The 27,684-nt window shown below is 42.9% G+C and overlaps 1 protein-coding gene across 1 annotated transcript in view; it reads left to right on the plus strand.

Moving 5' to 3' along the window:
- The first annotated feature begins 1,405 nt into the window (after positions 1–1,405).
- Positions 1,406–27,684, plus strand: part of KCNH5 (potassium voltage-gated channel subfamily H member 5) — a 154,080-nt gene continuing 127,801 nt past the window's right edge. The window contains exons 1-5 of the mRNA XM_029964152.1: positions 1,406–1,478; positions 2,660–2,803; positions 14,478–14,601; positions 21,320–21,426; positions 25,745–25,873. Of these exons, the coding sequence (XP_029820012.1) occupies positions 1,406–1,478; positions 2,660–2,803; positions 14,478–14,601; positions 21,320–21,426; positions 25,745–25,873 (577 nt within the window). The remainder of the gene's footprint in view (positions 1,479–2,659; positions 2,804–14,477; positions 14,602–21,319; positions 21,427–25,744; positions 25,874–27,684) is intronic.

Genomic DNA, 27,684 nt, shown 5'->3' on the forward strand with positions numbered 1-27,684 from the left:
AATGAAATCACAACCAGACCTTTTCCAGGGACAGCAGTACTGGCAGCTGGGAAAGAGCTGGTCCTGAAAAAGCTCCCAGTGTGGTAGAGATTTTAAACTTTAAGCAGAGGAGTTGAGGTAACCTCAGTGTGACATGTTGAACCAAGACTGAAGCACGGGAAGGAGCAGGTGCTGAAAACAGGATGAAAAAATAAATAAATTGATTTTTCCACAGTGGAATGATGTCCTCTGGGAGAAGCACGGCTGCTTGTGCCAACCAGGGCAGGAATGTGCGGCACACCGAGATGTGCTTTGCAGACCATGCTCCTGCTCTGGACAAACAGCGATTTTCTATGTCTTGGTTCCTTCTTAGGATCCTTTCCTGTCTTCAGCAGCATGCAAAATTAGTAGAGGCAGAAGCAGGAGGTGGAGAAATTCCTTCCAGGATTTTACTGTCCACAGATTTAAAAAATACTGTCGGAGTCATGAAAAGGCTGGAGGGAGGAAGGCGGCTGGGTCAGGAGCAGGGCAGAGCTTACACGGAAATTCGAGTGCAGTGTCTCACGGCACTGACTCACCTGCTTCTTTGGGGCTCCGGCACAGCCGAGCCGTGTCCCTTTATAAAACGACAGAAAGGACGTCTCCAGCCCCAAATCTGCCTCCCGTTGCCCCTCACGAAGAGAGGGAGAAATTCTCCAAAAAAAAAAAAAAAAAGTTTGAAAGGCTGATGGCTTCAGGCAAGGCTGGTGGCATTGGTGGCATTTTACACCTTACCTTGCACTTCGCGGTTATCATTTGAGGGCAAAGTGCAGCCGCCCTTCCACTGTGCAACGCAAGCATGTTCCCAAGTGTTTTCCCGCAAACATGGGAACGCCGGTTTAAAAAAAAAAACCCAAAACACCTTGTAGGTGCAAAAACAGGGGGCTTGGGTTTTCGCTTAGTTTCGCTCAGGGGCACAGGGCAGAACTTCTCAGGGGGATCCCCGGAGAGCGCGGGAAGGGGCGGGGGCCGGCGGGGGATGCTCGGCGGGGCGCGGTGCCTCCGCCAGCTCCCCCGCGGGCTCCGCGGGTCCCCCGCCCCTCCGCGCCGCTCCACCCCCCTCCTCCCATCCCTCTCCCATCCCTTCCCCATCCCCCCGTGCCCCCCCGTCCAGCCGTGCCGGCGCCGTCGCAGGCGCAGGGGGGGCGGGCCGGCGGCGGCGGCGGGAGCGCGGAGCGCGGCGCGGCCCCCCACAGTACCGCGCTCGCAGACCGGCCCCGCGGGGGCGCCACTACCATGAGCGGCCGCGGCCGCCCCTCTGCCGACTCCTCAAACCGGCACCGGGCGCTCCCGCCGCCGGCCGGCCCCCCCGCCGCCCGCCGGCCGCCGCCGTCTGCCGCCCGCATGCCGCGCGCACCCCCAGGCCCCCTGAGCCCAGGCGCTGAGGATGCCGGGGGGCAAGAGAGGGCTGGTGGCACCGCAGAACACCTTCCTGGAGAACATCGTCCGGCGCTCCAGCGGTGAGAGAATCCCCCCCTCCGCCCGTCCGTGCATGCATGCATCCATCCGACCGTCCGTCCGTCCACCCGTCCGTCCGTCCATCCAGCTATCTCTCCGTCTGTCCAACCCTTCGTCCCTCCCTGCCGCGCCTATGGGTCCGTGCCAAGCGGTGCCTTCAAGGAACGGGCTCCGCGGTGCCCCGCTGGGCTCCGCCGGAGCATCCCCCGGCGGTCCTTCCCTCGGCTGTCCATCCCCCGGCGGTCCTCCCTCGGCTGTCCATCCCACCGGCGGTCCTTCCCTCGGCTGTCCATCCCCCGGCGGTCCTTCCACTGTCCCCCCCCCTCCGCACTTAGATCGCTATCGCTACTATAAATTTAACCCTTTTTTTTTTCTTCCTTCTTTCTGTGAGACGCCTCTGACAATAAATTGTCATAATTTACTTTTCTAATATCTTCTCTACTCATCGGGTCATTTTTTTTTTTCCTTCTCCTCCTTCTTGTTCTTTAGTTTTGTAATAATCAGACTTGCAATCGTTTCCATTCAGGGGTTCAAAGTTTTTGCGATTCTGTGACACTTTAAAGTCTGTGGCAAAGGTACCGGGAAAGCGGTGAGGGAGTGACTGTGCTTTGGGTGATGCTAATCCTGTGGCTCAGAAAATATGGAAAGAACGGTCTGCAGTTGCTTATCTATGGCCCCTCTGTTAGGTGACTGTGTCGAGGGCTAGTTCAGGACTGTGTGGCATCGAGTTATTCCTTGCTGCTGGAGTGAATTTCACCCTTTCTTGCAGTGCAAAGCACTGAGCAAGAAGACTACATAGCTCCAGTAAAGTTACAATGTGTTTGCAGCCCATGGTCTCTTCGGGTGTGCTGATGTAGATGCTGCTTTAGGCAAGCCCTGTGCTTACATTCTTTTTTAATGTAGTTTTTGCACTGGCACATAACCACAGAAACATAGGAGTGTTTGCAGAAATGTAAGAGACCTCAACTTTGCATCTGCTAAAACATAACTACTTGGTCAGCCCAAATTTGGAGCGACCCTGCCATGGGGAAGCACAGCTGTGCCAGCCTTCATCTGGGGACAGGAGTGGGAAAGGTGGCCAGAGCAGAGCACTGAGAAGAGTTGCCACATTTATTACTAAACAAGACACTAATGGGATGTGATATCGTGGTGAAAAGTGTTCCCTTCCGCCTTCCTATTGCAGAGTTCTTGATGTACCTCACATTTGTACTGATGTGGTCTGATGTGCGGATTTTGATGGCAGGTAGTGAATTAGTGATTCATGGACTTCCAAAGCAGCAGGATGAGGACCTGGAATTTGTTATAAAATGTTGTATGTTAGAATGTAGTAAGCCATCAGCTGTTTTTTTGGGAGGCTTCCTCCCTCTCGTGTTGCTTGGGTCAGTTCTGTGGTCGGCAGCTGACTCCCTCTCAAGCCCTGTAGCTGCACAATCACTGAGAGCTGCTTTCCCGCAATAGTGTATTTATTTCCCAGAATATTAAATGCAAGCTTAATTAATAAGGGTTTATATAGCACCTTCCCTCTGACAATTTCAAAGCGCTGGGTGGAATTTAATTACACTTCACAGCTCCTTGTGGAAGAGGACACACAGAGGCATTCCCAACCTGTTCTTCAATTTGTGGCGTAAATGGGGGCTCAGGGCATCACAGCTGATTTCCCAAGGTCATGCGGCAAGGCAGAGGCAGAGCTGGGAACATGGTTTGGGAATGCCATGCTTTTGTATCATGCTCTAATTAAATCACATGTCCTCCCTGGTGAAAGCTCAGTAAAGCTTTGAGATGTCAAAAATTGGAAAAGCGTGGAACATTGTGCTTTAAAAGCATGTATTCTCTTCCGGCTTTTAACCTGGTCTAATTTCAGAGCGTATATCATGCTGATCTGGTCATTCGTGCTTCTTTTTCTCTGGCACTGGTGATGCCTAAGCATGATGCTACAGAGGCAAATCTGCCCCGTTGGACGGCAAAGAGGAAAGTAGATTGGGAATTTGTTTTTAAGTCATGTAAGTTGTCAGTATTGTGGCCTGAAACATGATTTAGTTCTTATTTTTGTCATCCAAGACATAGCCTTATTTATCCTTTATAGAAATAGTAATTTTCATTGGATTCAGCACTGTTTAATCCAAACTTAATAGTATACAGTAGAGCAAATCTGGTTCAAGTATCTCCTGCCAGTGCTCGGTAGAAGACAGGGATTTGGTCTGCTGAATATCTGCTGAGTTTGTTTTTATACTTCGATTCACCAGTTTCCAAGAGATTTTTCACTGGCAATTTGAGGAACAGGATGAAGGAAAGACTGGTGATTGTTTTTTAAAATACATCTTGAGCATCAAGAAAAGCCCTTCTGTCAACTTTCCTGGTTAAAGAAAGTTATGCTTTGAGATTTGTCACATTTATGCAATCCCATTGCGCCTCTTGATCATAAATCTTTTCCTGTCAACCAGGAGAAGGTTTGTAAATGCAAGTAATAATTTCTGATAGGCTGCAGGTACTGTGGGAAAAATCAGGCAGGTATGTCAGCAGATAGGCTCTTCTTCAGGTGAAATGGAAGCAATGGCTTCAAAATGAAATGTAGGTGGAGACAAATTACTCAGAGTTGCCAGAGATGGATCCGAATAACAAAATTTATAGACAAAATTGTAATAATTTTAATATGTGGAAAATCAGAACTGGGAACGGGCTTAGTGGGTGTGTAGGCTTAGCGTGGTGGTCAGCCTGGTATTAAAAGCAATAATATATTGAATTTCCAGCATTATTTAGGCATTTTCTGTTTAGGAATGTTGTGAACCTTTCCTTTGTACCCCAGCTTTGGCTACAAATGATATTAAAACTGTGGGAGAAGCGCTCACAAGAAAGTGTGTAGTCAGGAGGAAAACACAAAAGAGCTGAGTAGAAAGGAGCAGGGTGGCCGTGAAACGGGGTGGCTGTGGAATGGGGTGGCCATAGCTCTTTGCCCTCTGTATTGGAGGGTGGGATATATGGGATGCTCTGCCAGATGTTCCTCTCCCAGCCAATGTGTTTGGGGAGGATGAAGCAGCTGTCAAAAGTGATGGAGAGGTCCCACGGTGTCCCTTTGCCCGGGGAACCTCTCTTTTGGAGATGAATTTAAACCTCGGAGCTTCTGAAGTGTTTCAGGTCAGCGTTATACTTCGGTGTTTGGACAGCACCAGGTTACAGGTGTTTCCCAAAGCCTTTTGTGGTGGATGGCAACCTCTGAACTGCTTTGCAGGTTTTTTTCCCACACTACAGCTGAGTTCCACTTGAGGAGAGATGAAGTCTGTGGAGAGCAGCGGGGTCCGTCATTAGACTGGCTGCTGCGGCTGGTAAAAGGGACGAGCCCTCAGAAAACACAGACCTGTCTTCAGGGTGATCTCAGTGCACTCTCTGCAATCATCTTTTTTTTTTTTTTTTCTTTCAAAGCACAGTGAAAATCGAGGCTTATCTGAGGCTCACAAAGATTGATACGATCTCGCTACAGCCTTGGCTGTGCCCTGGATCTTAAGAGCACCAGGTGTTTTGCTGAGCTGAAAGAAGAAGTGTTTTGTGAGAGCACTGGGTTAAATCACATTAAGGTGGCTGCCTTTTGCTGCCATTAGTATTTGGGACTTTTAATAAGGACCATCCTTAGGGCAATGTTCTCTCCTAAGATGTTCTCACCGGTCTGTGCCCATTATTACTGATATTTTTTTTTTGCTTCTTCAGTGCATTCAGAGCTCCTGCTCGTACTGACCACAGCTCAGTATTGCAGAAGTGCAGCAGGTACAGAATTGGGCAAGTCTCTAGATCAGGGCTGGGCTTTGTGGACCTGTCCCATGGGCAGAGTCATCCAGCGAGTTGAGCCACGCACACAGGGGCAGAGAAACCTGTCTGTCTTGCCTATCCATCTTACCCTTCACATACTCTGGCAGCAGAAGGATTAAGCGTGTGTTAATGGCATAAATCGTTTTTATAGTAGAGGATGAGTTTGTGAGAAAAGCAACTCTGGGACTTTGCAACAATCTGCAGTAAAGTCTGCTAACAGTTTGGAAGAGGGGCTGAATTTAGTGGAAGAATATAATCTTATTTATTTGACAAGAGTGATTATTACTGGATGTTGGTTCTGTTACAATAACTCTTAGAAGCTTCTTCAGGAAAGTGGGTCTTTCACAAATGTATTTTGACACTGGGCTGAAATCTTATCTCTGTAAGGCTTACATGGGAATTTCAGCAGGAGCTTTAATGAAGTTAGCGTGTAATTCCTGGTCTTTTTCAGCTTTGTGCCATGTTCCTACAAAGCAGTTCCTTCACATAGACCTTTATGCCCTGCTGGGTCCCTGTGACTTCGATGGGATCAACCCTGTTCCCAGGTGACTGTGTTGTCAAGGCAGGTTACCCAGGAGGGGGGAAGGAAACAAGAGTCACATCTGTAGCGCTAAGACACCTTTTTAATTTTTATTACACTGGTACTACGGATAAAATAAGTACCTATTGTCTCTTCTGTCCTTCTTACTAGCTCATGCAGTGTACCTGTCTTACAGGTAGGGTGATGAAATGTTGGTCTCGTGGGAGGTCATACATGTGGGCTTCTCTCCCCTGAATTAAAACAAACTATGTTTCTATCTGATCCAAATTAAATTACACATGCTGCAGAGAGAAAGTACTTAAAAGCAAGTTACTTCAAGTTTACTGGATGTCTGTCATTTGGGATCCTCCAAAAAAACCACGGAGCTCAGCGGTTCCCTAAATCTCTACTTAAAAGTCATGATATGCTGTGGGGTGAAAGTTTCCATCCTCCAGGTCAGCTCAGAAGTTACTGAAGGGATGACCAAGGAGCTTATGTCATTAGGGCTTCTTTGGCATTTGAAGGCAGAGGGTTCCTTTTGCCATTCCCGTGACTGCAGGGTGCCTGCTGATACATGAATCAATGCAAAGTGGATTTTTACATTGAGAAGCATTATTAGATGACATTTGTGAGGAGTTTTCAATTGCAATTGCTCTGCTTTCCTTACTTTTCAAGTGGGCTTGCTGAGTGCAGAAAGACCAAGCGTATCTGACTGCTGCTGAAATCGGGGGTTTTGCATGGTCTAAATTTTTTAATTTTATTAAAAGAAAAAGATGGTTGTGGCAGCTCTGTGCCACTGTATTAATTTAGAAACCCAAAGAATGCTCTATTGCTAGTTAAAGGAAAAGATGGATTTCCTTAAGATTTGATCAGCTGCGTTGTGGTCTAATTTCTAATTGTGGGTCTAGTCTCTATTTAATTTCTTTCATTTCTTTTCTTTCTTGTATTTCTTTTCTTTCTTATATTTCTTGTATTTCTTTACTTTCTTATATTTCGTTCTGTGCCTATGGCTGGTGGGATGGGGCGGTGGGAGAGGTATCCTTTTGTTTTGGGAGAGGCTTGAGCGCTGCTGAGCGTTGCCACAAGAGGTCACTGCAAGAGTTGTTGCATTCCCAGGTTAATGTTTAAACGTGAGAGAGAAGGAAAAAATGAAATTATTGATTTTTTTTTTTTTGAGTAAACATTCAGGTTTTTTTATTGCTGTTGGAACGAGTATACAGCCAAAAAATAATGTCAGGAAGTGAAGTGAGCTGTGGAAATACATTTAATTAGCCTGTTGTAAAATAGTGCTGTTTGGTGGTTAACCGGGATTTTAAGTTATTCTCCTGGAAAGCTAAAGGAAATAGAATTTTCTGATTTGATAAAATTAAATAATAGAATATTTTGGAGTTGGCACTTTAATAATCTGCTTTTTAGAAAAAAAACCAAAACAAAACAGAACTGGTTTAATCATCACACTCAGCGACTGGCTATTTGTAAATGCCAAACCCTGGGTATCCCAAATGGCCAGGGCTTGATTCCACACCCGGCAGCGGTTCTGGCTGTGAGTAGCCCCTGAGGAGACTCTCCTGAAGCATCACCTCAGTGCTGGGCTGGGATCCGTCCTGTTGATAGCTTTGCTTCAGCCACTGGCACAGAGGAGAGAGCAGGGGAGAGGCAGATGAATCTCTGCTGAAGCAGTTTTTTTTTTTGAGATGCAGCCAGGCTCTGTGGAACTGCAGCCAGGACTAGCTGCGGGCTGAGTGTTTGCAAGAGGAGCCCCTGTGTCTGAACAGCTCCCGTTACCACAGTTTTCTCCTCTGGGAGTGTGGAGCCAGCACTCTCATTTGTATAACGCTAGAAATCTGGCTTTTGGTTGCTCCCTGAGGGTGCCTGAGTGAGAGCTACAGCGTGCTCCAGTTTAAATTTAGTCTCGGAACATCTCTGTTGTGTTCTGCATAATTTTAATAGAGAACAGATTCAGCAGTGGCATTTAGATGATAACCTGGATAGATGAGGATTAGTTTAATTCTAGGATAAATGGATGTGTGTGGGAAAAACTGGGATCAGAATTGTATGAAATGTCATTTTTCAGGCAACTTATAGGAATGCTGTCTTGTCCTTATTGCCTCAGAGCTCTTCCTGGGGTCAGTGATGTTGTGCCACAGTAGAGGCAGGGTCTGTTTGTGGGCTTTCACATTCAAAATGATTACAGTTAATTTTTTAAGTTTTCAGGAGGTAAATTTCAGTCAGACCCTAATCTTTCTTCTCTAGCTCACTTGCTAAATTGCTGAAAGCTGCTGTGTTCTCAGCTAAGTGACTTACACATGGATTTAATATTTCAGCCAGTGCTGGATTATTTGTCTTCTGTTTCTTTTGAGGAACACTTATTTGGGGCAGGAAATAGATCATTTCAACATAGTCAGCATGGTGGCACCTTGCTCTGGGTTTAGCCCTCTTTGCATTTTCATGATATGAGTGTTAAATAAAGACAACACTAGCACAGAAGGGTGACGTAAAGAGTTAGTCCTTTGAGAGATTTATTTTTCAGGCAAGCAACGCTTAATGTGCTGGATAAATTGGATGACACTGATGTTTTGCATGCTTTAAAGACACTGGGGAAATAATAGCTTTGTTAGAAAACAGCACTGTGGTTTCATAGTAAGGAGTACAAAGTGTTGGTGGAGGTTGCTGCTTCAAGAAGAGAGGTTTGTCTGCAGCCGACCCTGGAGCTGGAGGGATGTTGGTCCCCTTTGAGGCAAATCTCAGAGGGCTGTGCCCTCTGAAAGGGCTTAGGATTTTTGCTGTATTCCGTGGGGATGCAGTACATCTGGAGCGTGTGGTTGGAGTCACCACAAACAACGCCAGTAGAAATATGCATTGTCAGGGCCAAGACTTGCTCAGGAAAGCTAAAAGAAAATTAAAAAGGAGAACTTTTTTTAGGATACTCCTCCCTGGCACACACACGCAGGGGATCACCACTGGTTTTCCAGGTTGCTCTAAACAAGTCTGCAGCAATGTGCTGACCTTGTGTAGTTATAAGGAGAATCAGCTGACAGCAGTTTAAGTGGTTTGGGGCTTTTATAAGACAACATTAGCAAAAAAGGCAAATTCCAGACGTTTCACAGACCCTGTCTGGTCTAGTCTGCATTTGCTCTGCAGTGGAAGGGTGATAGTTCTGAAGGACAGCTCTGTGTAAATTTGCTAGAGTTAGGAGTTTGTTCCTGGATGGAAATACTGCTTCTTTTTGTTATTATAATCATTATTATTACTTTGGTTCTTCTACTACTTCATTTTTTTAGAACATCTTTTCAGTTGCGAGTTTTCTAAAAAGATCAGTTGCCTATTTTCTCCAGATGAGATGGAATTCTGAAATGGTGATTTAAACAATTTTGGCTATAAGTGGTATCCAAGCATTCTTGAGAAAAGATGATTAGAGACAACATTTCTCACTTGGCTAAGCATATCTCCTGGAATGATTTAGCTGTTCTTGCTCTCCTGTCATTACATAACATGAATTTTACACTGCTTTGGGCATTTTGTTAGTTAAAAGATTTGCTTGCACACTGTGGTGTTTTTATTTTATTTAAATAACAAAACAAGGCTCAGTGCTGTGCTGGGTGTTAGCTACTGCAAGATAGAGTAAGATTAAAGGCTTGCTGCTCTACAGCATTGCCTACCTGTATACAAAAGAGTCTCTATACAAAACAGAAGTGTGGCAACAGCAAATACAGTGCCTTTAAAAATTGTTTCCTCAATTGTGTTTACCAACCTGAAATTTTGCTAACTGTATGCCTCTAATACCCTAATTCTTTGCCATAAGTATTAAACCTTGTAAATAGGAGAATTATAATAGCTAACAAAAAGCCTGATGCCTTAAGAGGAATCTAGCAACTCTGAGACAGATGAATCTGCTGGCAGAGCCCTGCTTCCCTGCTCTTACAGACAGACACTGGGGTTTAGAGGTGTCTAGTCAAAGAGCTTATACAACCTACAGATTTGTGATTTGGGCTCTCTGCAATATATCAGAAAGGGGGATGGGTGAATAAAATGATTGGTGGAGGCAATGACATCAAGACAAGCTTAGAAATAACAAAAATTGACTTTTTATCTCTAAGGAAATGAGAAGTGGAAATGCATTTTCAGTGCATTGGAGAAATCCAAGCAAGGATGAATACATTACCAGAGATTTCAGACTAATCATCATGCAAGTTTTGAAGTTGGCTGCATATTAATGTTTTCAGAGTATGTGACACTGCCCCATGGTCATCTGGATCCCAGTTGCGTAGAGTTTCATGTGCTGGATCTGACCACTGTCTGTCAGATTTACTGTCCTGCTTTCAGCAGTGGCCCATGTCCAGCTGACCAGTGGGGAAGTTCCCAACCTCCGTAGTAAAATACTGGTGAGATTGGGAGCTGCTGTAAATGGAAAGAAAAGATTTTCCTTTCTGGGCCATAGCACAGATACTGCACTAGTTAGTAGTGCTGTATGGCAGAATACAAGCTGTATTTATGCATTACCATCTGTAACTCTGGCTATCCTTGGCAGTCCCTCCTATGATACTGTTCTTTCAGTGAAGTTGTGGTTTGCTTAAATCCGTTTGTTCCAGTGTGGGTGTAATGGATGAATTTGGTGTTGTCCAGTTATTAGTAGCTCAACTCTGTTAAGAAATACTTGTTATTTGAAATACCTCCTATATAACATATTTTTTCAAAAAACTTGCTTGCAGACTGTAGCTCTTGTGTATTGAATCTGACAGGACTAGAGCTGTGGAGATCCCAGTGCTGGTGTCCTTGCTATGCTCATCACTCTGCCATTTGCAGACCTTCTGTTTGTTCCTTTTCTTTTTCTTCTGCAGGAGGCATAAAACACTGGTTTATCTGTTGAAGACTTGAGCAGGCAAAGAGAGCTTGCCTCTACCCTGAAGGGAGTCTGAACACCTCTGGTTTTGGCTGCCTTGTGGCAACTGGAGATGGAGAGGAAATTAGGCTTTTCCTACCCTGGTCTCTTACACCTTGTTCAAGCAGCCAGCTGGAAATGGAACAGAGTGGAATTTGCTAAAGACTAATGGAAATTGTAACCAAAGACACAATTGTGATTGACCTTAGCAAGGAAACCATGTCTCTGAGCTGTAGAGAAACAAAAGTCAGGCATGCAGGTGGATTTAGTAGTCCAGGACTGGCTGTGGATCCATCTCAGGGGAGGTAACTGCAGAAGTGGACTTTCGATGAGTGGTTAGTGGTGGTGGTGTGATTTTAAGAAATTATGACCAAAAAAGAGAGGGTCTTTTGAAGTGTCTTGTAATCCAGTACACGTTTTGGATGTTTGCAGCTGAGTATGGACTGGATAGTGTAGAGTTAAATCTGTCTGGAGTTTTGATCTGGAGAAACTCTGGAAATAGGAAAGAATTAATTGTGTCTTAGTTGGAGAAAGTAGCATGACTCCTGATAAAATATAAGGTAGGTTAAATATAGGGAGTCCTGTGGATGCTGAGACTTGGGTACACAATAAAACCCAAGGGTCACATGCTGACCCTTCTTTGAATTTTATCAAGCTGCTCAGTGAGCAGCAACATTAATGGAACGTGGATTCCTGTGGCTTTGTGCCCACAGTTGAATTCACTGGTCTTTAACAAGAGGTAAACATTGATTCAAGATTTTCCTTCCATTGGAATAGGACACACACACACACACACACACATATTGATAGTGGATCTGGCAGTGCTGGGCTTGCAGTTGGACTCTGTCATTTTACAGGTCTTTTCCAGCCTAAATTGTTCCATGATTCATAGTCACATGTGGAGCATGGATGAATAAGCCTTACTTGTTTAGGAAACAAGGGTAAAAAGAAGTCAGTTAAGTAAAAGAAAATTCGTGAGGACAAAAGAAAACATATTCTAATATCTGGTCAGTTTTATAGTACACATACTATATATCTGATCTAATATTACAAATACTAGTGTCAACCAAGGTACTTCTAGTGTCTTTTTTTTTCCTTCCAATTTTTATGGGATTTTAAAAGAAAACCCACTCATCTATCAATAGTTTGGCTTTATGTTTTGTTCCCTCACATGTTTCTTGTGGACTTATCAGTTTGTTGAGTGCCTTATCAAGTATTTTGAGACCCTCTGATGTGAAGAAGTATAAAGTCCATAAAAGACAACCATTAAATGCTGTTGATCAGCTGCTGGCTGCAACACGAATCTTCTGCTGTGTACTCTGTGTCCTGAAACAGTGACGTGGTGGGAATACACAATCGAGTTTATGTCTGTGGATGGGGAGGCTTTGGAGCAGGGTTATCTGCTTTTGGACTGTGGTCCTCTGGGGAGCTCAGAGATGTGCAGAGCATCCATGAGTGCATTTGGTATTGCAGCCTCTCCTCAGCAGGTTGTGCCCTTTGTGTCGAGATACGTGAGCAGAATTTTGGCAAAAGACAATTCTATAAAGATAGTCTTTTTGAATTTAACCAGAGGGCTTGTAATCTTGGTTGTTTCCTAGTGGGATGGGAAATTAAGAATTGCTTGTGTTCCCATCCTCTCCAGCTGCTGGGATGTGGTGGTGGCAGGGTGGCAACCATGGGGAGAGCCTGGCAGGTTTAGAGGGCTTGTGGTGTCTCCACTTTTCCAAATTGGAGAAGAGACAGGGTGTTGGGGGAAACATAACACAGTGGGATGAGCTACAGTGAACCCTTTGGATCCCAGGGGTTCCACAATGTCCCCTGTGTTACTGTCTGTGCCACGGTGAGGAAAGCTGGGCTGAGTCCCCAGGCAGAGAGGGCTGTGGGAAGCCAGGGAGATTTTATGTAATGCTCAGGCTTTTCTCTGTGTCTCCTGCTGCTTGTAGTGAGGGCTTCTCCCTTTGGGTAGGAAAGCAAATTTTAAAAGTTGACATTTAGGCTTAAGAATATTTGTGATGGATTCAAATAAATGCTTTGAGCTTAAAAGTGTTAGATTTCACAAAATCTAAACTTTTATTTCTCCCATTGGTCGGCTTTTAAATATTTTTAAATCTGCTTTTCTATACATAATCCAATAATCTCCAGATTATTTTTTTTCTAAATTCATGCTTATAAAGGAAAAAGAAATATAATTTTTTTTAGTACATGTTCCTAATTCAATAGAATAATGTTTGCATAATGTACATTCCAGTAGGGTGTAGCTCATGCAAATCCCATATCATTTTATGTGAAAATGAATGTGTGCACCTTAGTATTATGTCTGTAGTTGTCATAACCATTCATGGCTATTATGAGGAAAATTTGTAAAAATATCCTTAATTTTTTTTCCCCACAAGAACTGCTGAAAGGAACATTTCCTATAATTTCTATGCAGCAATGATTGTTAATAGTTATATTTTAACAGCTTTTTAGCACTACTGTTAGTTAGTTAGTTAGCTTTTTAGCACCAGTTAGTTCCATAGCTGCAGTCAAAATGAAATTGGAAACTAACAGTAAAAACAAAGAAAACACTGAAGATTACAATAGACCACAATTTTAGAACCTCTATGAAGGGAGAATATTATTTCTGAAACAAAATTAGGAATGTTTACAGTGTCAATGAACGTAAAATCCCACAACATTGTGTTTAAGTAAAATGGGTATTTCCTTCTCTGGAAATGCCTTACTATAAGCAGGGATGGAAGAATAAAACTATTTTAGGACTAACTCATAATGTGTTGGTGTCAGTCCATGCATATAAACTGTAGGCACTGACTGAAAGAACAGATGACTGAAGCGATATTTAAACCCGAGTTCAGCCTCCCAGAAATACTCCCTGCCCATATTTTGTATTTGCAGCAATGGATGCATGCTACTAGGATGTGCCAAACCCACCTATTTGCATTTTTAGTAGACTGCCACTGAAATTCATAGAATTATAGAACGGTTTGGGTTGGAAGGGACCTTAAAGACCATCTTGTTCCAACCCCCCTGCCACGGGCAGGGACACCTTCCACTAGACCAGGTTTCTCAAATCTAAACTTGCCCTTCTGTAATTTTGAACCCATTACCCCTTGTCCTATTGCTACATGCCCTTATACAAATTCTCTTTCCATCTCTCTTGTAGGCCCTTTAGGTACCTGTTTTGTATTATTTGAATGTGTAAGTCCCTTTGGCACTCATCATGCTAAATTTCCATATCACAGTTAATATCCACACTCCCAGATGTGATGTGGGACGTGGTGTACTATGAGATGTGACGAGTGCAACCTGATCTTCCCTGGCGGCTCCTGACACTCTCTGTCCCTCATCCCAGTAATGCTGCCTGTGCTCTGCAAAACCAGCTTGGACCTGTCAGGAGGAAAAAGTTACTTATCTCAAGTGAGAGAGTTGTCATCAGTTTTGGGCTCACATACAGTTTAGCATTCAACACTCAGTTTGCAAGTTAATTTAGGGTTGATTCCAAGATACATATGAAATAAAAATCAAACATGATAGCTTGACCAGATGTTTTGAATAAATGAATCCTTTCTAAATTGTTAAAACATTGGTGCTTATATCAGTATTTTGGGGTGTAAGAAGCTGCTTACATTACTAGGAGTTATCCTGTTTCATCATGATTTCTTTTCTGATGCCCATTTTGATTTCAGTTCCCTCCGAAACGTCACGATAGAAGTTACCACCATGAATGATTGCTGTGTAACACATGGAGGATTTAATTGTACTTTGCCACTGACAACAGCCCTGTCTCTCTTTTTCTCGTTTCAGAGTCCAGTTTTTTGTTGGGAAACGCCCAGATTGTGGACTGGCCCGTAGTTTATAGTAATGACGGTTTTTGTAAACTCTCTGGATACCATCGAGCTGACGTCATGCAGAAGAGTAGCACTTGCAGGTATGCCCACTGTCTGTCTGCTGACACTTGATGCACTTGTAAGTTTATAATATGCTGGGAAGAACAGGGAGGTTTTGGAAAAAGGATTGATCTAAGACAGGCCTTGTCCTGCAGGAACTGAAGTATTAGAACAGGCTTTAAAAAATGAAAGCAGCAACTTATCCAGAACACGGCAAAGCACTTTGAAATTTATCCTGGCTAGTATTGGTAATAATATGCTCTATCTAATCATGCAATAAAGAATGGGTTTTTAAGTTAACTAATATACTTCAAAGACTTTTTTTTGCTAGGTTGTTCTGAATTCTGCTCTTGCCATGCCAGGAGTCAGTGGACTGTTCTGTAGCCCTCGTTGGCCCTTGTTATTAAGCACACAGAGAGCACAGTAATGCACAAAGTGCATCTTTACTCCCAAGAGGGTGATTAAGCTGCCGATATATTTACTCTAAGCATTGCAGCTTTATGGGTTTTTCCTTTTGTTGGTGGTCTTTCAGGAGCGAGCAGCTGTGATTTGTGGTCAGACATTCATCTGCGCCTTGTCTGCTGCATCCTTTAAAAGGAGATGCTTTGGGGAAGGACTGAATCCCTGATGCGTGTGCGTGTGCGTGTGCATGTGTGCGTGAGCAAGGCAAATAAGGAATAGCTGAGATACAAGTTTGTGTAGGTTTTCCCTTTCTGCCTTCAGGGACTGACCAACTCCAGGCACTGGGAGGAGGGCACTGTATGTCTGGAAGTGTTCAAGGCCAGGCTGGATGGGATTTTGAGCAACGGGGTCTAGTGGAAGGTGTCCCTGCCCATGGCAGGGGGTTGGAGCTAGGTGATCTTTTAAAGTTCCCTCCAACCCAAACCATTCTGTGATTCTGTGATCTACAGTCATAATTTTTGGGAGAAGAGTGCTGCCATACACTGATGATTGACTGATGCTGGTGGGAGCAGGGTGGGCAGTGAGCCTGTCCCCGGATGGCAGTCGCTGCTTACTCCAGAAAGCAACACGTGCTGATGTGTAGTCACTGCTCTCACGTGCAGGGAAGAGAAGAAAGCCTTGGGAATTTAGGATTGCTCTGTGCAGCCAAGTGTCCTCTGATGGGAAATAGACAGGAGATGGGCATGTGCTGCTGAAATGAAATATTCATTCACACAGTAGCAACAGAGTCGATATACTCAGTGGGGCTGAAGGAATAGCCTTATCACAGCTGCTGGATATTCATACATACTTTCCCCTTTGCTCTCTGCCATCCTGTATGTTGAAATAAATTTGCTGTGAGCCAGCACATTCATAGCCTGTGCACATTAAAATAATTACAAGTATAAAATGTTATTTTAGGAAAGTGTTGAGTAAGTGAAGGTTTAGCAATAGCTCTCTGATAATGACTCCCTTGTGCTCATGGGTGCTTATTGTGAATGTGATAGTTTCCTGTTACCATTTGTAAGGATCCTGTTTTGACCACATTGAAATAGGTCATACAGGTGAATTGTGCAGATGCAAATCAAGGGGTAATTGTCAGTTTGTAGCAAAGATTTTTTTTCCTTAATTTTCATTCTATACATCTACCTCTGGATTTTGGGAAGCCCTCTCTACACTTCAAAGCATGACCAATACTGTTGTGTCTGTCTCTTGGACAGGTTGGATGGGGCTTGGAGCAACCTGGTCTAGGTGTAGACCCCATGGCAGGGGATTGGAACTGGATGATTTGTAAGGTCCCTTACAACCCAAATCATTCTGTGATTCTACAAGTTACATATGCAGATTTTTCCTGCTTCTTAGGAGACATCCCACTTTCAGATTAACAGAGGGCTGGACAGATTTTCAGTGTGATCTGACACGCAACATGCAGCCTTCCAGAGCACTGTCTTTGGAGCTGCTCTCTATTGAGAGATACCAAAAGGAAAATGGTTTTGAAACCCAATGGTGCCTGCTTACTCAGTAGAATGTCATTGGAGAGTTTTCGATATCTGGGGCTATTATTTGTAGTATTTTCTGAGTCAGCCTCACAGTCCATTTTTGCTATGTTATGCCCAGATTATACATTTTACATAAAAATTGCTTTATGTGTAATATTTGCTTTTCTGCTCTGTGATCTGGGATGAGAGTGCTGTTGTACCATACCTTTATTGCAGGTTTCGGAAGGGTCTACTTTTACAGCTTTTCAGTGTCAAAAATTCAACTAAATTAAAAACACAGATAAAAATTATGTATGTCTACCCCCTGATTCCAGTTACTGTTATTAGTGATCATAAGTGGGATAAAGGACAGTTTATAGTTTTTGCAATGTTTGGTAAGTTTCCCCCTGACTATAAGTGCCTTCAAATCATCTTTCAACCATGCTTTTCTCCTGGTATTCCAGCAAGTATTTGCTTTATCCTTCTTCTTACCCCATACCCTACCCTGGGACTGTTCATATATCATGTAGATGTGGTATTTGTGGACATGGTTTCGTGGTGGACTTGGCAATGTTGGGTTAACAGTTAGATTTGATGATCTTAGAGGTCTTAAAGGTCTTTCCCAACCTAAATAATTTTCTGATTCTGTGATCATTGTATTCAGTCTTCAGGTGGTCTTGGCTACTACATATCACAGGGAGGGGAGGATAAACTTAAGTCCCTGGAGGTGTGAATGATTTTTGTTCCAGTTCAGCCATAAGTTAGTCCTGTGACAGGCTGGTAACCCCTTTGATTTTGCACTTCTCTCATCTTTGTAATCAGCAACAATGGGCCCATTGGCAGGAAAATCACTTAGTAGAAGTGCCAGTCTCCCTAGTTTCACAGGCACTATATACATATATGTATGTATTTTTTTATATATATATATATATATATATGTATTTTATATTATGATATATAATATATATATATATATATATACACCTTTTAAGGCACAGTGTACATAGAAGTCAGACTACATAATATTGGGTGATGGGAGTTGATATGTGTTCTTTCTGAGTGCACATGGCACCCAAAATTGCATGTGTAGCTTGGGCTGATATATAGAAAAATTGGTGTGAATGAGTGCTAAAATGAATAGAATTTTTAGGTGGAATAACTCATGTGCTTGTGCAGCATTGCTGTGCCAAATGAAAATGAGCTGACAGTCCAGGAGAAACAGGGCATCTGTGACATTTAACCTCTATTTAACCAAAAAAACTTGCCTGGATGTGCATCAGGAAGTCACCAACATCCAGGAAAACTACTGGTTTCATGACCAGTGTTTTCTAAATATTATTGCTTATCAGTTAAGCTCTGTGTTCTCATCCAGCCTTTGGAAGAGAAGGCACCCTTTGAGTGGCTGGTTAGTGGACCTACCCTGGCATTTTACACTTGGCATTCACTCCAGACTTTGCTTTGCTTACCCTTCCTTGCACCCAAGATTTTTATAGGCACTGTTTTCACTGAAACACTTGGTCAGCATCTCTGCTCTCCCTTGTTTTGATTTACTGCCGTCACAAGTGGGATTAAAAAGAGTCTGCAAGGGAAATCCTGGCTCCAGTGGAGCTAGTGGCAAAATTCCCACTGTGTTGAAATAAATGGGATTTTGCATGGTGGGTACAGTGTGGTGGACTTGAAAAAAAACTAGATTTGATACTGAGATGGCACCACTGTGACCTGATTTCTGTGTGTGTGAGAAGGCCTCCTTACTGCCAAAGCTGTTGCAAAGAAACCCCGTTGAGTGTGCCAGTGGGACCCAGGGAGCTGCACTGTTTCTTCTCAGAAACAGTGTGTGCTCTTCAGGCTTTTTAAACTATTGAGGTGCATTTGCTGTTCCTCCTGGGTAGATGTTTGTCTGCTGTAATCAATGCCTTGAATGCTGTAAATCAGGTAGGATTGGATCCCTTCTGTGCTTCACCTGTCCTGGATAATTCCTCTCAGACAGCTGTTGCTGCCCTGGCACACACTGCAAACCTGGACCTGCTCTGGTGCCCGTGCTCTGGATCCTGACAAAGGACAGAGGAGCACTAAATGAAGCTTTGGATGAGGCTTTTCTGTTCAAGGCATGCTTTCAGAGGGAGGTGGGAGCCTAAGCATCTTAAATGACAACTGTTCTGTTTTGAAGATGGAAAAAATATCTAAGATTGTGTCTTTCTCTGAGTATTTCAGTAAGTCTTGCTTCTCTTTGATAAGCCTGTTTTCTACGTAGTGAGATTCCCAGTAGCAGAGTGGGTTTGATATTTATGTCTTGTACAGTTTGCACTCAAGGCACTCGACAAGCACTAAATAACAGAAAAAAACATGAGGCAGAAAAAGACAGAGTGATTGACTGGAGAAGTAGGAGTCCCTCCATGTGTACAAAATAGGACAGACTAAATTAAATTAAACCTGTGATAAGCAGAGATCTTATATAACTCGTACAGTGAAAGGCTCTGAGATTCCTTTGGTGCTGTTAAAAATTACCTTCTGAAAAATGTTTTTATTGTTCCACAAGCCTTTAAAATGTCTCTTTATATCTGAGCATAATATATGATTTGGGTATTACAGGTTTACTGCAACCATAAGCTGCCTTTAATTTAAAACATAAAGTTGATTGATCATGTTCAGCAGCAGTAACTGGTGTCGTCCACCTCTCAACATCAAGTAGGATTTGTCATTTTAACACTAATTAATGATGACTTTCTGTGTTATAAGTCATGTAAAATCAAGCACTGCAACAAATTCTTGCTATTTTTTCCTCCAGGACTATGCAAAACATTGTTTTTAAGTCTCAAGAACACAAAAAAGAGATGCATCAGTGCATTAAAAAAGGCACAGATTAAAAAAGAAATATCAAACTCTTTTTGTTGTCGTCTCATGTATAGGATGTATAAAAGATTATCATCTGAAATTGGGAAAGAAAGGCAGGTCATTTGAATATGAGCAGTAAGCTGTGTTTTGCATCTCCTTGAGACAACTGTGTATGTTAATGATAATCAGTACATTAATGAAGTCTTGTGACTGGGGAAAACCATTTCCTGATGTCAGGCATTGTAGTGGCATCTCCACTGCAGTGCTGTCCCAAAGGTAACAGTTAGGCCACACCATTCATGGAATCACAGAGACATTTAGGTTGGAAAAGACCTCTAAGATCATCAACTCAACTGTTAGACCAATACTATCATCTTCACCACTAAACCATGCTCCCAAGTGCCATATCTTTGTGTTTTCTGAACACTTCCAGGGGTGCTTATTCCACCACATCCCTGGGCAGCCTATTCCAATGCCTGACCACCCTTTCAGTGAGGAAGTCTTTCCTAATAACCAATCTAATCAATAGAAGTCCCTGTGTTACCAGTGAAAAGGCACCTGTAGTAATATCCAGATGTTGTATTCATTCCCATGCCCTGTGCCTGCCTCCATCACCCATGTCAGGCAGCACCTTGTCCTGGGAGCAGCCTCACTGCCTCCCTCGGTTGGCTGTACAAAGAAAAGATTCATGGTCTGGCCTTCATTGAGTACTTTAATGCTTGCTGAGCCAGTAAGCACTATGCTGTTTTATTGTTTCTTTCAGAGCAGTGGACATAAAATAAATGTTTATTGAACCTTTGGAGATCTGCTGATCAATAGGAGAAGCTGCATTGAAACCACAGAAGCACTGATAGCTTTTCTCTTTCATATTCTCAGGGTTGTCTCTTGTAGGTTTCAAGCTGAAGCCCAAACTATTTGTGAACAAAGAGAATGGGAAAAAAAAAAGTCTGATCAATTAAAAGTATATTCATCCAAGTGCCTGAAAGCTTTTATCCCATGTTCCATTTTACTTCAGTTCTGTAATTGGGCATTTGCACAGAGCCGCCTTCGCTTATTTTTAATCCAGGAAAGAATGACAATAAAAGCCTGGATGTTTCCTTACAAAGGCTTTCAAAAGTTAGGTCAGGGGGTTGGGTTTACTTACACCAGCTGGAAGTCTGACCTGGAAAAGAATGCGAAGATGAGATGGTCAAGTGTCAAGAAATAGCAGAGTTAAAATTACATTTTTATATTATCAGCCTGGAGAGGGATGCATCTCTGAAAGCTTTTTAATATTTTCCACTAAACTATTAAAGAAATGCAGTATGCAGTAAGGAAAATGAGGATAAATTTGGTTGTTTGGTAGTAGTGCAGGCACAGCTACACATATATAGTTGTATGAGACAACTCATACGCTTGCTACCCGTACTGAATTTTCAGAACATTACAATCATTGTTCTTCACTGTTTAAATCCCACCTCTATTTGTAATTGGTATTTAGTAAAAGAATTCTGATTATCTTATTATCCCAAATGCATCTTGAGAAGATTAGATTTGTTGCCATCAGTTCAGCCAACAGCCTTTACCTGTAATAGCTTGCATTCCTCCTCCAGAAGGTTTTTCAAGAGGATTGAACAAAATTTGGGAGGTTTTAGAGGTTTTGTTCCATTTTCTCTGTTTTGACAGCAATCCTGCCGTGGCCTGCAGCTGTGGAGATAATGGTTTCATAAGCTGTCAGCTATTTTTCTGTAAGGATATATAACCATATATCCTTAAAGATATACTCAGAAAAAGCACTTAATGAAGCATTACAGTGGATTTATTTGTAGTCATTTACAGTAAGAAGGTGGTCATGGTTACTCACTATTGTAGGTGTCCTTGTGACACTCTAAATATTTAAATGAAGTGTAAATCATAATTAAACCTTGGTAAATGACAGTTCACAGCGTCTCGAATGCCTAGGCTGTTTAAGGTGACTGTAACAAAGTTGTTTGTCTAGAAAAAAAGAGAAACCTTATTTCTTTTTCAGTTTTATGTATGGTGAACTGACAGACAAGAAGACCATTGAAAAAGTCAGACAGACTTTCGACAACTATGAGTCAAACTGCTTCGAAATTCTCCTCTACAAGAAAAACAGTATGTATATATTTGTGTATGGTACTGGGAGTGACAATGCATATTTAAAGTATATAATAGACTAAAATAAATTTTCATTTTGACATATGGGCAAGTTGGGGCAAGATTTAGAGAAGAAACAGGTATTTTGGTTGCCACAGCTCAAGAAGAGAGCTCTCTTTTCAGGACAAGCATTCAGATTGCCAGGAATAGTTGTTCCATGCTATCTCAAGTCTGACTCCTTTCTGAAATATATTTAGTTTTGAAGATTGTTTCCCTGAAGGGAAACTGACTGGGTTGAGCGAAAAGAAATCCTGAATGAGATTCCCCCACATCCCTTAGAAGACTCCCCCATGTCTCCACAAGTGAGAACCCAGACCCTGTTTGCCGCGAGTGGATGCTCCCAGCAGTGTCAGGATGCCTCTGTGGTGTGTAAACCAACACATATGAGCTCTGGTGAGAGTACTAAATTTGGCACGTAGCCCAGGGATTAGTTAGAAAACCAGGGAATTTGTAACTTAATTAGATGCAGGAGCTGGCTCCCTTCCTCTTGGTGGCATTGGGTTTGCAGGAAGTTGCCAGAACCAGAGAAGACTTTCTTCATTTTGTCTTATCCATGAGCCACTCCAGTCACATTTTCTGTCCTACCACACGTGTGGGCTGTACTGCTTCTGGCTTATCAACTTCATAGCACATACTGAGCAAAACCCACGCTGTTGTGTGGTCTCACACTGGACTTGTGCAGTGTGGACATCTTTCCTGAGCTGGTGGTTGCGATTCCTGCTGTTGTCAGTGTAAATGAACAGCCTCCTCCACTAGCACAGACCACCTTCCCAAGATAGAAAGCCAGAACTCTCAGATGAAGCATACTCCAGAAAAGCGGGTTCCTCTACCCTGAGCAGAAAGAGCCTAGTTGATTGGGTTGGTGACTGTGTCAAGAACAAGCCAAGAACAGTCCTGATGGAGATGTTTTCTTCAGTTTGGCTTTCATTGCCCTGTACAGGGTGCAGTTACTGTGGGGCTGGGGAGCTTCCTCCCTGGTTCACCTGCCCAGAGCCCAGTACCTGAGGCTGTGCTTCCCCCTGGATGGGCCTTGGTGCTGGCAGGGAGCACCTTGACAAGCTTATGTTGGAGCTTTTTCTTGCATGTTGTGTCTGAGGGTAGGGAATGGTGTGCCTCAGGAAAGAGCTAACTGTGCCTGACTGCCCCATTTCACTGCAAACTCACATAAACCTTTCATGACATTGAACAGAGCATCCTGGATACCTCCTCTTATGCTTTACCTCTGTTTTCCCTTTTTAGACTAAGTCTTCCTCTATGTGTACTTAAGCAGCAGGAAATGTCATTAGAGTTCTACAATTCTGCCTGCTGCAAGGCATTTTAGCCAACACCTTAATTAAAAAGAGAAGCAAGAGCAGCTCTGAAGTCCAGCTGTTCCTGCAGGTGTCCAGGAGAGCCCTCCAAATGACCTCTTTTTGTTTCCTAAGCATATGGATGTGTCTGTTCTACAGATTTCTTGCTTCTCTGCCCGTTTCCTGTGCAGCTCACCTGGATGCCCCCTCACAACAGGGGAATTTCCTGGGACAGACTCCTGTTGGGTATCTTTGCTCGTGGTGCTGCCCAGCAGTGCCATGTCTTGTGTTTGTGTGATTTCCAAAGGGAATCTCAGAGATCCTGTGCTCTCCCCAACCCTGGCTTCTCTTATTAAAGAGGGTCCTGCTCTAGAACAGGCCATTCCTGAAGTAAATTCCTTTCTATTTTATTTAAGTATGAAACGAGAAAAGCCTTCTCTTGGTTACTGTCCTGTAACAAGCCAGATGGTTTTTGCTTTGGGTTGTGAATTGTCTGCTGGAGCTTGATGATGCTTCAGAGATTTATTGACCTGCAGTTGCCATAATAAAATCTTCACCTTTGCCCAGATCTCCAAGCCTACACTTTCCATAAGTTATGCAGGATTACAGAAGGACTTTGTGGAAAAGTACTCAATATTTCTTTTCAGGCTTGAGTCAGTTCCCATCCATAACATCTGTTGTCAGCTTTCTTCTCCATCACCTGAAGCCCAGAACTTCAACCTCTCACTAATGCTAATAGACTCACCTTTTGGCTCTGGTTCAGCAGCTGGTGTGCTCAGGGTTTGCTTCCATTTATCATAATCGGAGCCTGGCGGAAGAAGGTCCTTCAAGAAACCGCCTGCTTATCCTCCAGGATGAATATTGGAGCAGATAACAAAATAAAGAATAGTTATCCGTTGGTATGAATGTACTTCTGCATGGTGTAGGCAGGTACTCTGTGTAAGGGCTTGTGTTTATCACCTACATGGAGCTTGCAGAGCACCCTCCCATCTGCGCTTTGAAACCGTAGGTCCAGTGGTGCTGCGTACTTCTGATAATGTGGCACAACCTTTTTTTTTCCCTTACCCATTCCTTTATGCTTTTGGCAGAGGGAGATTTTGAGGTTTTCAAGTTGCTGTCCCATCCTGCTCTCCTTTGTCGCAGAGATGATCTTTAAGAGCTGATGTTCTCCAGCAGCATCCGTATGACTGGTGACTTTACACACTCCCTTGGTGTTTTAACCCAGCCTGCAGGTTTCAGGTTCAGACCTGAAAGCGTGCTACAACTTTCTTCTGCTTTGCTGCATTCCCTCGTATATAGGGAATGTACCCTATATACCTCTACCCACACAGCTGTTCAGCAACCATGTTAAGCACGTATATATGCCCTCTCTCTAATGTGTATGTATCTATATGGTAATACTCAGGAAAACTCTTTGCCTGCTTTTCCTCATTTTGCTGCTTCTGCAGCAGTAGCCGCCTTGCCTCCGTCTTTGATTTTTGTCAGCACTGGTGACAGAGTATTTTGCCTCCTTGCTTTCAGAGCTTTTCAAAAGATGCCTATGGGTTCCCAGGTATGAGTGCAAGTAAAGTATTTCTCCAGAGAGCTGCAGCACTCTGTTTTAGTAGTTATAAAAAGTCTTTTATCTCAGGTTAGCAACTGGGAATTAAGGTAATCAAGTAATCAGCATAATGGCTTTGGAATTATAACAAAAAGCAGTCCCACATCTCTCCATCATCCAGTTTACTGGTAGTAAGTTACTGGTTTAATCCCAGTTGAATTTCAATGAACCCTTGTGGATTTTAACCTTCCCCACAGTAGTCCTAGCCCAAATGGTTTTCATTGCCCTCTGGGATGTATCCTGCAGTTCCTGGCACAGCTCCCGGACATGGTGCATTAGAGGGGATTTGGGGGGGCCAGTGGTGCCCATGTGGGATAACAGTGGGCAAGCAGCTTGTCTCAATGTGTCAGCACTTAGGCAGCTCAGGAGAAAAGCCATTCTGTCAACTGGCTGAAAGCACATCAAATCCCAAAGGTAATTAGCTGGCTGTGAAGGCATTTACAGTGCAGCGTGTGTAGGTGTGCGTTTGGGAGGGAGGGGACACAGAGCTTTGCTGGATGGAGAGCGTCTGACATTTACATCCCTGCAGGTGAACAAGGTGTTTCTGAGAAAATTGCTTAAAGTATTCTAGGATTTTACCCCTTATGGAGCAGACCTGCATGTACACAGGGGCCTGCCATGTGTGTTTCAGCCTGGAACACCAGTTTCAGCTCCTGAGCACCTGCAGGAGCCTTGTACAGACAGCGAGGATTTACCAAAAGCCATGCTAACCACTCCAACCCTGAGGGATTTGTTTTGGCTCTTTATTTGATGAGTGGTAGGATTTGAAAAATACTTGGTTTTATTTAAAAAACTGAGTCGAGATAACTGTGTTGGAAGAGTGCTGCACTGGGCAGGGCAATGAGGAGGTGGAGGTATGACCTGAAATGCAAAAAAGAAATCAAGTCTGATTTGTCTTGGTATGACATTTAGAGTCCAACTCAACTCCTCTTAAATATTGTAGTAACATAAAATTTGGAGCATTTCACAGTATAGTCCATCAGTTTTGGATTTGATAGCTCCATAATATATGAAGAAGGAATCAAAGATACCATTCACCTGTTTTTTCTTGCCTTTTTACCTTGCAGACACTAATCTGGTGAGACATGCTGGGAAAAAACAAGAGCAAGAGGGGAAGAATAATATATTTTATTTTAGAATGGAGATTTATAAACCCTGTTATCTCTGCTTATCTTCTGGTTAGATTAATGCAGCTGTGAAAATGGGAATATGTTGTTTTCCTTTGAGGAAGTAAAATTGAAAACTCTGGAAGATGCAGAAATATTGACATATGGTCCTTAACTACATGTGTATTACAATAGCATGTAAATGATGAAGTATTCTGTATATGGGCTGGGGAAAGTTTGTGCTACACCACATTCCAATGTCACTTTTTTCTTTGCTTCAGGAACCCCAGTTTGGTTCTACATGCAAATTGCACCTATAAGAAATGAGCATGAAAAAGTGGTTTTGTTCTTGTGTACTTTTAAGGATATCACTTTATTCAAACAACCAATTGAAGATGATTCAACAAAAGGTAAATATGAAATACATTATTATTTTTTAAATTATAAAAGTGCATGCTTGAGCTTGGACCTGTCACAGGGACATGCCATGTCTGTGATCTGTGTCTTGAATTGAGGAAATATTTTGTGACCTGTCAGAGTTTCAATGTCACTCTCCTAAATTATTGCTTAAAATAAACAAGATAAATCACCATAAGTGGAAATTCCCTGCCAATGTTTTTCCAGAGTCACAAGTCTTCTTTTCTCTTTGTAATTTCATTATTTCATCACTACAGATGGCACTTGCTAAAAATTGCAAGGTTTTGAGTCATTTGAATGCTGTGTTGTTTTGGGAGACCTTTCTGTTACAGGACTGATATCTTCTTTTCAGGAAAAAAATAATTTCAGCTCCTCATGATGAGACATTTCCTCCCTTTCTCGCTCTTGGAGGTGAAATGCAAAGGAAACAGCCTGTTTGAGTCCTCTATTACTGTTCAGGAATGACAACTGCATGGCAGTGGGCATTGTGCTTGTTACTTATCAGCTGCTGGGGATGATGTTTGTTGAAATGCTCTTGTCACCCAACAGCCCATGGCCAGACCTGCAGCCTCACAGAAGGAGGGAATAGTGGGAAAGGTGTGGAGGATCTGGCAGCATCCTCTGCTTTCGTTACAAGACACTTGTCCTGTGTCAGGTTTACATGTGTATTGCTTTGGGTAAAATAATGCACGCCTGCATAAAGAAGGACATTATCCACATCCTATCGTCTCTTGGAAGTTGCCTCCTGATGATTAATTCCTGACTGTGTTTTTCTCTTCGCGCTTGAAGAAGGCTTGATATCTCACTCTGAGCTGTGTGTGCTCTAAGATGTCTTCTTTAGAATAAAGTTGGTGTCATTTGAATGCAAACAGCATTTAAACTAATTTCTTATTATCTAGATAGCACTTATTATATGTGTTTGGATAACTGAAAAGTCAATTTATAAAGGCAGACATAAAACGAAAGGCCCCTCTTTGAGCTAACACCAAATATGACATTTTTTTTTTTGTCTAGAGAGAGTATTATTCATTAAATTGTAAGATCCTGATGTAGGAATACATTCTCAACTACTGTAAGCTTTACTGCCCCTACAATTTAGTTAGCAACCTGCAAATGTTCTTTATTTTACTTTCAGTTCCATAATATGGAATTTTTCTGCCTGGAAATAGTTTGAATTTTTTAAGATAAATGCCAGTTAATTGAAAGGACTTTAATAGTAGAGGTCTGAAGGCATGGGACTGGCTCCTTGCTGCAGTGTATATAATACATAGTGTGAGCTCATCAAGGAAAAAGCTTGTCTTTACAACAATCCTCTTGTAGATTTTCCTATTTGATGCTTTCTGGGGAAACCAATATGTTTCTCATGGGGAACCATTCCTCAAACCCCTGCATTCCCTGGCTCTGCCCCGCTTCCCCCAGTACATAGTTGCACTGAGGAGTGTTTGACTACAGCAGGACACAGAAAACACATTGAAGGTGGCTCTCAAATGCAGAAATGATGAATTGTGCCTCCTTTGGATTCTCAGCCCTGGGAGCTTCATACTCTGCTGCCTTCCCTGGGGAGGCAGGGATGTGCTCCAGGGGCTGAGCTCTCCCCCTCCCCATCTTGTGGCTGAGGAAGAGCAGAATCCCTGTGGCATCCAGGAACTATGTATGTTCCTGTGGGAAAGGGCAAAAGCAGTGAAATGCATAACTTGTGTACTGCTGTTCTGCAGTGAAGGGCACCATTAGGTAAAATGCCAGGTATTAATGATGAACATCACAAAATATTGTCGTCAGGCAGCCAGAGAAGTTTGGCTGTATG

Source organism: Manacus vitellinus, unplaced genomic scaffold, assembly GCF_001715985.3.
Source record: "Manacus vitellinus isolate BGI_N305 unplaced genomic scaffold, ASM171598v3 scaffold_6_pilon, whole genome shotgun sequence".
Taxonomy (NCBI): Eukaryota; Metazoa; Chordata; class Aves; order Passeriformes; family Pipridae; genus Manacus; species Manacus vitellinus.